This window comes from Loxodonta africana, chromosome 7 (genome assembly GCF_030014295.1).
Source record: "Loxodonta africana isolate mLoxAfr1 chromosome 7, mLoxAfr1.hap2, whole genome shotgun sequence".
Taxonomy (NCBI): Eukaryota; Metazoa; Chordata; class Mammalia; order Proboscidea; family Elephantidae; genus Loxodonta; species Loxodonta africana.
Window position 1 is genome coordinate 32767211 of NC_087348.1, and position 11705 is coordinate 32778915.

Consider the following 11705-nt stretch of genomic DNA (forward strand, 5'->3'; position numbering starts at 1 on the left):
CTGATGAAGAAGTCCGATCAAGCCAAGATGGTAGACTAAATTTTAGGGAGGGTGGCGTAGTACACTGATATCTACGGGGTTAGGGGGAGGGTTGAGTGGGAAAAAAAATCACATGTCCAGTATCCAGCAATTTTCAGTGTACTGCCATAAATAATTGAACACAAAAGATATGTTTTATGTATAATTTAAGTAAAATTTATTTTGGTAAAATACGTGTATAACAACACATATGTCAATTAACTCTTTTCAGTTACAATTCAGTGACATCCGTTGCGATAATTATGTTGTGCAACCATCACCAGTGTGTGTTGCTGGAAGATTATTTTTAAAATAAACAAAATGTAGATAAACAAAATGTGGTACATACACAACGGAATACTAAACCCAGTGCCGTCAAGTTGATTCCGACTCATAGCGACCCTATAGGGCAGAGGAGAACTGCCCCGTAGAGTTTCCAAGGAGTGCCTGGTGGATTCAAACTGCCGACCCCTTTGGTTAGCAGTTGTAGCACTTAACCACTACGCCCCCAGGGTTTCCAGTGGAATGCTGGTCACCCATAAAGAGAAATGAAATCCTGACGCATGCTACGACACGGATGAAACTTAACATCATTCTGAGCTAAATAAGTCAGTCTCAAAAGAACAAACACTGTATGATCTCATTTCTATGAAGTAAGCAAATATATAGAAACTGAAGATTATTTAGTGGCTATCAAGGGTGAGAAGGAAGGGGAAAGAGGGAATTTTTTCTTAGGGGACATTGAGTTTATGTTAATGGTAATGGAATGATTTGGAAAAGGATAGTGAAAATGGTTGCATAACTTGAATAATGTAATTGCACTGAACTGTACATAAAGAAATTTTTGACTTGCTGCATATTTTATGTATAATTTCAGTATTAGAGAAAGAGAGAGAATAGAACTGAGCTTATTTTTTCTTGAAAGCATCCTTCTATCACATGTGTTTTCTTAAAAAGAACATCCTCACAACTATCAATTCTATGAGAGAAACAGCCCTTGAAGTCTGATTATTTCTAGTCTTTGTTCATTTTTTTCCAGACAACCAGAAGATATTCAAGACCAAACAATTAATGATCAATTACTTTTGAAAACTTTTGTTCTAGAGACTGTGAGAATGTCAACTATAAACAGAAAAACACAATAATTCATGACATAGTGGGTTATGTGTAATGAATGTTATACAGTCATAAAATCATTGGATTGGGGGTGGTTGGTATGTGGTTGGGGAGAGTGAAACAGACAACGATTAATGAAAATAAAGAGTAACCAAATAAGAAAGATTGTCTTATTTCTAAATGCAGAAGTGAAGATCTTTGTCTCAGAAATGAAAGAAACAGGGTGAACAATAGAAACAAGATGAAAATCATACAGTAGCAAGTCTATCCGAGCTTCATTAGATGTGCGATTTGACTAGAGGAGGGTGCAGAGTCAAGGTAGCTATAAAGCATAGCATTAGACTCAATTGTTGTTACTCAACATTGATCACTTTGAATGAAAACTTCAGGCTTTGTTAAAAAAAGGTGCAGCATTCACAGGGGAAAGATGCAGATCCAGGGACCTAATTAGTCACATGTTTGTATGACACAAAAAATGAGAGCAGAGCCTTTAGAGATTTAAGTCCCAAATGTCACTAAGAAAAATAAAGCGTGCCCTGCCTAGTGTTCACCTACCCAAAATCAGAAGAGAAAGACATGCTCATCTCAGGTAGGATCCTGAATTGACAAATTAAAAAAAAAAAAAAAGACTGCAGAAAAAATTTTTTTTTGAAAATTGAGGAATCAAATATTGAGGAATTCATAAATAAATCATTTTATACCTACGTATTCAATTAAGTAAACTCTGCAGTCAAACAACCAAACTGTAATATTTTATGATTGAAGCTGTGTGAATTGGACTGACCTCATTTTGTATGAGTAAAGGAGATATTTTATTAATTTATATTTTTACTAAAATTCCTAAGGAAATCATTACTTTTTGTTACCACTCAAGTGACATCACTATACATGTGAATTTAAGCTTTCTTTTAGTGTTATTCCAACTATAACAGAGGTATCACACTAAGAATACCAATATGTATAAATTCAAGTTCATATGGACCATACAAAATAATACTGAAAAAAAAAAATACTGAAGTACAGAAAAAAAATCAGACTACCACTCACATTTCAATTTTTATACACCAACAGACATTCACACACACAGACACATAAACAAGAACATGAACCCTTTATAAGTCTGAAACATTTATTACCCCTCTTCCCATTTGCATTTTTTATGGAAAATTCATTCTAATAATCCAAGGAGATGCAAGTGTGTGTTAAATCTGTTTTTCCCTTTGTATCACTTCTCTTCAGTTTGTCTGTGGACTTATCCTTTGGGTTCAGGTCAGTCATATAACTGGGTTATAAAAGTTCAGCAAACCAAGATGAAGTGTGATAGGAAAGTGGAATAAAACATGTTCCATTCATGCTTAATCAGTGGAATCAAAAGACATCATAGAGAAAAACAGTAGCTTAATCAATTTCATTTATTAGTTTATGTGGAGTATTACTTATTGTTGTTAGATCTTAAAATCAATTATGTTTCTGGATGAATACAATAAATGTGACTTCTTTTTTCTTTTTTGTCCAAAGGGGTATTTATTTTTACCTGTCAGACTGTTAGGTGTGTGTCTTCTGGCTTTGTGGCTCTAACTTTAGCGTTTCTTTAATATTATTTTGAATCTGGACTTAGCTTTAGATTTAATCAAAGCTACTGTCTGAGCTAAGACAGGAGAAACTAACACAAATGACATATGTCAAGACTGATATACAGATTTAGATTCAAATTCCTGTTCCAGGCATTTATTTATTTATTTTTCAATAACATAACAATGTCTGTTTAACAGTGACATTTATCTGGGCTACATTCTGAGGATAAAGAAGACAATTTACAGAGAGAAAAGTGTTCTGCCTTACAGATAGTATTTTACGTATGTTTTTTTTTTAACATAGTTAAACCCTGATCTATAACCTTCTTGTCATTCCCGTAGCAGTTTTAGAACAAGATCAAAGAAGAATGGATGGAAAAAATTGTTCTTCATTGACTGAATTCCACCTCTTGGGAATTACTAATAACCCTGAGATCAAAGCAACCATATTTGCCACGTTTCTCGTCATATATCTCATCATTCTTGTGGCAAATCTTGGAATGATCATTTTAATTAAAATGGACTCCCAGCTTCAAACTCCAATGTACTTTTTCCTCAGCCACCTCTCCTTCTGTGACCTCTGCTATTCCACAGCAATTGGGCCCAAGACGCTGGTGGACCTCTTAACAAAAGACAAATCAATTTCCTTCTATGGCTGTGCTCTGCAATTCTTCATCTTCTGTGTCTTTGCAGATTCTGAGTGTCTCCTGCTGGCAGTGATGGCCTTTGATCGGTACAAGGCCATTAGCAACCCCTTGCTCTATACAGTCAACATGTCCAGAAGGGTGTGCTCTGTGCTCATGGCTGGGGTTTACCTGGTGGGTACAGTGGACGCTTTGATACACACCACATTAACTTTCCGCTTATGTTTCTGTGGGTCAAATGAAATTAATCATTTCTTCTGTGATTTACCTCCACTTTTCCTCCTTTCCTGTTCTGATATTCAGGTCAATGAGTTTGCATTATTCACTGTTTTTGGCTTCATTGAACTGAGTACCATTTCAGGCGTTCTTGTCTCTTACTGTTACATCATCCTCTCAGTCTTAAAGATCTGCTCTGCTGAGGGAAGGTTCAAAGCTTTCTCCACCTGCACCTCTCACTTAACGGCTGTTGCAATTTTCCAGGGAACTATGCTCTTTATGTATTTCCGACCAAGTTCTGCCTACTCTCTAGATCAAGACAAAATGACCTCATTGTTTTATACCCTTGCTATCCCCATGTTAAACCCTCTGATTTATAGTCTACGGAACAAGGATGTGAAAGAGGCTCTGGAAAAACTGAAAAATAAAAAGCTGTTTTAAATAGTTATACACACACATAAACAGTTGTTTTCTTCAAATCATTTAGTATAGAACAATGTGATCTCAAATACTTTAATACAATGAGTATTTATATAAATTCTCAACTATACTAGATGTTAGGTAGTTTCCTAAACATTCTATAATTTTTATGCGTTTTCAATTTAAGCACAGTACTCTCTAATTTTGCAAAACAGTTTTGTCTCCTAAGTGTGCCAAAATCTTATTTGTTCAATGTTTCTGTCCTAGTCAACTGGTGTTGCTATAACAGAAATACCACAAGTCGATGACTATAACAAAGAAAGAATTATTCTCTCACAGTCTAGAAAGGCAAAAGTTAGAATTCAGGGTACCAGCTCCAGGAGAAGTCTTTCTTTTTGTGCCGACTCTGGAGGAAGGTCTTTGTCATCAATATTCCCCTGGTCTAGAAGCTTCTTAGCACAAGCACCCAGGGTCCAAATGATACTCTCTGCTCCTTTTTTCTTGGTGGTAGTAGTTCCCTCTCCTCTTGATTTTTATCTCAAAAGAGATTGACTGATGACACAATCTAATCCTGTAGACTGTGTTCTCCTCATTAACATCATAGAAGTTAGGATTTATAACACAGAGATAATAACATTAGATCACAAAATGGAGGACAACCACACATACTGGGAATCATGGCCTGGCCAAGTTGATGCACATTTGGGGGGACACAGTTCAAACTATAATAGTTTCTTTCTTGCATTACCTGAATTATTCTTAAAGCTGTGTGTTTATTGAGTGCCTATTGTACTTCCTGGTGCTTTGTATTTTATGGTCAATTCAATAGTGTCTGTACTAATGAATCCTATAATCTTGTGTAACTGACAAACAGTAATTAGATAATTATTCACAGAATTTATAACAAACTGTAAAACATCATGAAATAAAAAGGTAAGGTACTCTTAATCCAAAGTAAGATGTCTAAATCTACTCTGCAAAGAAGAAAAGCGTCTTTGAAATGGGGACATGTAGTTTCTGATCTAAATTATGAATGGACATGTCAATTGGCGAGAGGAAAGTATTTGAGGAAGAAGGATTGGCAATTAGTGATGATGAAGTGGATATGACAATGTTTTTAGAGAAAATGAAGCCCCAATTTATTAGATATGAAAAAGCAAAAAGAAAGACTTGGTGAAGTTCATCCTTGTGCTGTAGCTCTTAACTCTCCCCATCCTTCATCTAGGAAGACTTCCTTTCATCCCCCCTCCCTACTCCACACCCCATCTCAGGACTGGACAAATTCCTCTAGCCTTGGTTCAGAATCTAACCTCTCCTCAAGTCATCATTTTATCTGTCATGTGGTTTGTTAAAACATTGTGTATAAACTGAGATTAAGAGTACTCTGTGATGATGAGTGTTTCATCCTTGTTATAATAAACACCTGCGTTGTGTCCATGCCATAGAAGGGGAAAACATATATAATCAAGTCAACATACTCGATAACCTTTTTTGAGTGATATTTACATGGCAGTAAAAACAAAGTTAACTGAGGAAATAGTATAAGCCTTGAATGTATTTTTTATAACTCGTAAGAAAGTTCATAATATGATTGTGGTTATTAGGGGTAAAGGATCTATGAAGATACCCATATTAATTACTTGAGAAACAAAAAGCTTTCATTTGGGTACTTTTTTTTTAATTTTTATTGTGCTTTAAGTGAAAGTTTACAAATCAAGTCAGTCTCCCACACAAAAACTTATATACACTTTGCTACATACTCCCAATTGCTCTCCCTCTAATGAGACAGCCCGCTCCCCCCTCCACTCTCTCTTTTCGTGTCCATTCAGCCAGCTTCTAACCCCCTCTACCCTCTCATCTACCCTCAAGTGTCCACCAGATCCAAGAAGCTCACTCCTCCCCAGCATCCCTCTCCAACCCATTGTCCAGTCCGATCCATGTCTGAGGAGTTGGCTTTGGGAATGGTTCCTGCCCTGAGGCAACAGAAGGTCTGGGGGCCATGACTACCAGGGTCCTTCTAGTCTCAGTTAGACCATTTAGTCTGGTCTTTTTATGAAAATTTGGGGTCTGCATCCCACTGCTCTCCTGCTCCCGCAGGGGTTCTCTGTTGTATTCCCTGTCAGGGCAGTCTTCGATTTAGCCACGCACCACCCAGTTCTTCTGGTCTCAAGTTGATATAGTCTCTGGTTTATGTGGCCCTTTCTGTCTCTTGGGCTCGTAATTACAATGTGTCCTTGGTGTTCTTCATTCTCCTTTGGTACAGGTGGGTTGAGACCAATTGATGCATCTTAGATAGCCGCTTGTTAACGTTTAAGACCCTAGACGCCACCCTCCAAAGTGGGATGCAGAATGTTTTCTTAACAGATTTTGTTATGCCAATTGACTAAGATGTCCCATGAAACCATAGTCCCCAAACCCCCAACCCTGCTACCCTGGCCTTCAAAGCGTTCAGTTTATTCAGGAAACTTCTTTGCTTTTGGTTTAGTCCAGTTGGGCTAACCTTCCCTGTATTGTGTGTTCTCGTTCCCTTCATCTAAAGTAGTTCTTATCTACTATCTAATTGGTGAATATTAGTAACCATCAAAGAGTATTTTCTTTTCTGTTTAAACAATTTTTCAAGTTCTTATAACAGTGGTCTTATACAATATTTGTCCTTTTGCATCTGACTAATTTCACTCAGCATAATGCCTTCTAGATTCCTCCATGTTATAAATGTTTCACAGATTCATCACTGTTATTTATTGATGCATAGTAGTCCATTGTGTGAATATACCACAATTTATTTATCCATTCATCTGTTGATGGGCACCTTGGTTGCTTCCAACTTTTTGCTATTGTAAACAGTGCTGCAATGAACATGGGCGTACATATATCTGTTTGTGTAAAGGCTCTTATTTCTCTAGGATATATTCCAAGGAATGGGATTGCTGAATAGTATGGTAATTCTATTTCTAGCTTTTTTAAGGAAGCACCAAATCAATATCCAAAGTGGTTGTACCATTTTACAATCCCGCCAGCAATGTATAAGTGTTCCAGTCTCTCCACAGCCTCTCCAACATTTATTATTTCGTGTTTTTTGCATTAATGCCAGCCTTGTTGGAGTGAGATAGAATCTCATTGTAGTTTTGATTTTCATTTCTGTAATGGCTAATGATCTGAGCATTTCCTCATGTATTTATCAGCCACCTGAATGTCTCCCGTAGTGAAGTGTCTCTTCATATCTTTTGTCCATTTTTTCATTGGGTTATTTACCTTTTTGCAGTTGAGTTTTTGCGGTATCATGTAGATTTTAGAGATCAGGCACTGATCAGAAATGTCATAGCTAAAACCTTTTTCTCAGTCTGTAGGTAATCTTTTTACTCTTTTGGTGAAGTCTTTGGATGAGCAGAGGTGTTTGAATTTTAGGAGCTCCCAGTTATCTAGTTTTTCTTCTGCATTGTTAGTAATGTTTTGTATACTGTTTATTCCATGTATTAGGGCTACAAATGTTGTCCCTACTTTTCTTCCATGATCTTTATCATTTTAGATCATATATTTAGTTCTTTGATCCATTTTGAGCTCCTTCTTGTGCATGGTGTGAGGTATGGGTATTGTTTCATTTTTTTTGCAGATGGATATCCAATTATGCCAGCACAATTTGTTAAAAAGATTGTCTTTTCCCCATTTAGCTGCTTTGGGGGCTTTGTCAAATATCAACTGCTCATATGTGGATGCATTTATGTCTGCGTTCTCAATTCTGTTCCATTGGTCTGTGTATCTGTTGTTGTGCCAGTACCAGGCTGTTTTGACTACTGTGGCAGTATAATAGGCTCTAAAATCAGGTGCAGTAGGCCTCTCACTTTGTTCTTCCATATGAAGTTGGTGATTTGTTTTTCCATCTCATTAAAAAGTGTCATTGGAATTTGGATCTCAGCTGCATTAAATGTATTGATCACTTTTGGTAGAATAGACATTTTTATAATGTTAAGTCTTCCTATCCATGAGCAAGGTGTTTTTCCACTTGTGTAGGTCTCTTTTGGTTTCTTGCAGAAGTGTTTTGTAGTATTCTTTGTATAAGTCTTTTACATCTGTGGTAAGATTTATTCCCAAGGATTTTATCTTCTTGGGGGCTACTGTGAATGGTATTGATTTGGTGATTTCCTCTTCAATGTTCTTTTTGTTCGTGTAGAGGAATCCAGCTTATTTTTTATGTTTATCTTGTATCCTGATACAGTGCTGAACTCTTCTATCATTTTCACTTTTTTCTTGAGGATTCCTTAGGGTTTTCTGTGTATAAGATCATGTCATCTGCAAATAGAGATACTTTTACTTCTTCCTTGCCAATCTGGATGTCCTTTATTTCTTTATCGAGCCTAATTGCTCTTGGCTAGCACCTCCAGCACTATGTTGAATAAGAGCAGTGATAAAGGGTATCCTTGTCTGGTTCCTGATCTCAAGGGAATGCTTTCAGGCTCTCTCCATTTAGGATAATTTTGGGTGTTGGCTTTGTATAAATGCCCTTTATTATGCTGAGGAATTTTCCTTCTATTCTTATTTTGCTGAGAATTTTTACCATGAATAGGTGTTGAACTTTGTCAAATGCATTTTCTGCATCAATTGATAAAATCATGTGATTCTTGCCTTTTGTTTTATTTATATATGATGGATCACATTGATAGTTTTTCTAATGTTGAACCATCCCTGCATAGCTGGTATGAATCCCACATGGTCATGGTGAATTATTTTTTTGATATGCTGTTGAATTCTATTGGCTGGAATTTTGTTGAGCATTTTTGCATCTAAGTTCATGAGTGATATGTCTGTAATTTTCTTTTTTTTGGTGTCTTTCCCTGGTTTTGGTATCAGGGATATCCTGGTTTCACAGAATGAGTTTGGGAGTATTCCGTCCTTTTCTATGCTCTGAAATACCTTTAGTAGTAGTGGTGTTAACTCTTCTCTGAAAGTTTGGTAGAACTCTGCAGTGAAGCCGTCCAGGCCAGGGCTGTTTTTGTTTGGAGTTTTTTGATTACCTTTTCAATCTCTTCTTTCGTTTTCGGTCTGTTTAGTTGTTCTACCTCTGTTTCTGTGAATTTAGGTAAGTAGTGTGTTTCTAGGGATTCATCTATTTCTTCTAGGTTTTCAAATTTGCTAGAGTACAATTTTTCATAGTAATCTAAATATGATTCTTTTAATTTCAGTTCTATCTGTTGTAGTATCGCACATCTCATTTCTTATTTGGGTTATTTGCATCCTCTCCCATATTTCTTTTGTCAGTTTGGCCAATGGTTTATCAATTTTCTTGATTTTTTCAAAGAACTAGCTTTTGGTCTTGTTAATTCTTTCAATTTTTTTTTTTTTTTTGTATTTCATTTTGTTCTCCTCTAATTATTATGATTTGTTTTCATGTGGTGCCTGAGGGTTTCTTTTGTATCTCTCTTTCTATTTGTTCAAGTTGTAGGGATAATTCTTTGATTTTGGCCCTTTCTTCTTTTTGTATGTGTGCATTTATTGATACAAATTGACCTCTGAGCTCTCCTTTCGCTGCATCCCAAAGGTTCTGATAGGAAGTGTTTTCATTCTCTTTGGATTCTATGAATTTCTTTATTCCATCCTTAATGTCTTCTATAACCCAGTCTTTTTAGAGCAGGGTATCATTCAGTTTCTTTTCCCTGCTTTTTCTGTTAATGATTTCCACTTTTATGGCCTTAAGGTCAGAGAAGATGCTTTGCAATATTTCAATGGTTTGGATTGTACTCAGGCTTGCTTTATTACCTCATACGTGGTCTATTCTAGAGAATGTTCCACGTGCACTAGAAAAGAAAGTATATTTGGTTGCTGTTGGGTGGAGTGTTCTCTATATGTCTGTGAGGTAAAGTTGGTTGATTGTGGCATTTAGATCTTCCATGTCTTTATTGGGTTTCTTTCTGGATGTCATGTCCTTCACTGAAAGTGGTATGTTGAAGTCTGCCATTATTATTGTAGAGCTGTCTATCTCACTTTTCAACGCTGATAGAGTTTGTTTTATGTATCTTGCAGCCCCATGATTGGGTGCGTAAATATTTAATATGGTTATATCTTCTTGGTGTATTGTCCCTTTAATCATTATATAGTGTCCTTCCTTGTCCTTTGTGTTGGATTTAACTTTAAAGTCTATTTTGTCATAAATTAATATTGCCACTCCTGCTCTTTTTGATTGTTGTTTCCTTGATATATTTTTTTCCATCTTTTGAGTTTTACTTTGTTTGTGTCTCTAAGTCTAAGGTGTGTCTCTTGTAGGCAGCGTATAGACAGATCTCATTTTTTAATCCATTCTCCCACTCTCTGTCTCTTCATTAGTGCACTTAGTCCATTTACATTCAGCATAATTATGGATAGGTATGAATTTGGTGCTATCATTTTGATGTCTTTTTTTGTGTGTTGTTGACAGTTTCTTTTTCCCACTTAATTTTATGTGCTGAGTAGATTATCTTTATATATTGTCCTTTCTTCACATTCTTTGTTGTCAATTTTGTTTCTGCTGAGTCTCTATTTTTTCTTGTATTTTATTTTGATGAGTACAATAGTTGTCTCCTTTGTGTTTACCTTTTTACCCCATTTTTCTAAATTTAATCCTAACATTTATTTCTTTGTATCGCTGTATCTTCCTCTCCGTGTGGAAGATCTATGATTACACTTCTTAAAAGAAGATTTTTTTTTCTTAGTCCCTCTTTATTATTTTAATGTTGACTTCTTTTATATAATAACATCCTTGTTACCCTGTTTTGAGCTTTTTTTTTTTTTTTTAAACTTGCTTTGTTTTTTTGATTTCCCTTTCTGGGTTGACTTCTGATTGCTCTGCCCAGTGTTCTAGTCTTGGGTTGATACCTTATATTATTGATTTTCTAACCAAAGAATTTCCTTTAGTATTCCTTATAGTTTTGGTTTGGTTTCTATGAATTCCCTAAACTTCAGTTTATCTGGAAATGTTCTAATAACACCTTCATATTTAAGGGACAGTTTTGCTGGATATATGATTCTTGGCTGACAAATTTTTTCCTTCATTTTTTTAAATATGTCATCCCATTGTCTTCTTGCCTGCATGGTTTCTGCCGAGTAGTCTGAACTTATTCTTCTTGGCTCTCCTTTGTAGGTGACTTTTTGTTTATCCCTACCTGCTTTTAAAATTCCCCCATTATCTTTGGTTTTGGCAAGTATGATTATAATAAGTCTTGGTGACTTTATTTTAAGATCTACCTTATGTGGAGTTTGATGAGCATCTTGGATAGATATCTTCTCATCTTTCACGATACCAGGGAAGTTTTCTGGCAACAAGTCTTCAACAGTTCTCTCCATATTTTCTGTTCTCCCTCCCTGTTCTGGTACTCAAATCACTCACAGGTTTTTTCTCTTTAGGCAGTCCCACATGATTCTTAAGGTTTATTCATTTTTTTTTAATTATTGTATGTGATTTTTCTTCAAATATATTAGTGTCAAGTGATTTATCTTTGACTTCAGAAATTCTAGTTTCTACCTGCTCAATTCTGCTCCTCTAACTTTCTACTGAGTTGTCTAATTCTGTAATTTTATTGTTAATCTTCTGAATTTCTGATTGCTGTCTGTCTATGGATTTTTTCCAGCTTATTAAATTTTTCATTATGTTCTTGAATAATTTTTTAAAATTTCTTCAATTGCTTTGTCTCTGCGCTCCTTGGCTTGTTCTGTATATTGCCTCATTTCCTTCCTGATGTCTTAAAGGATT

The 11705-nt window shown here is 35.8% G+C and overlaps 1 protein-coding gene across 1 annotated transcript; it reads left to right on the top strand.

The window, feature by feature from the left end:
* The first annotated feature begins 461 nt into the window (after window positions 1–461).
* On the top strand, window positions 462–8601 carry LOC135231678 (olfactory receptor 5W2-like). The gene has a single exon (XM_064288108.1). It carries the CDS (start codon window positions 3077–3079, stop codon window positions 4007–4009), a length of 933 nt encoding a protein of 310 aa, XP_064144178.1. The 5' UTR covers window positions 462–3076; the 3' UTR covers window positions 4010–8601.
* Window positions 8602–11705: the final 3104 nt, after the last annotated feature.

Bases quoted from the DNA above. Each gene is read 5' to 3' on its own strand.
- LOC135231678 (XM_064288108.1), top strand. From the start codon at position 3,077: ATGGATGGAAAAAATTGTTCTTCATTGACTGAATTCCACCTCTTGGGA.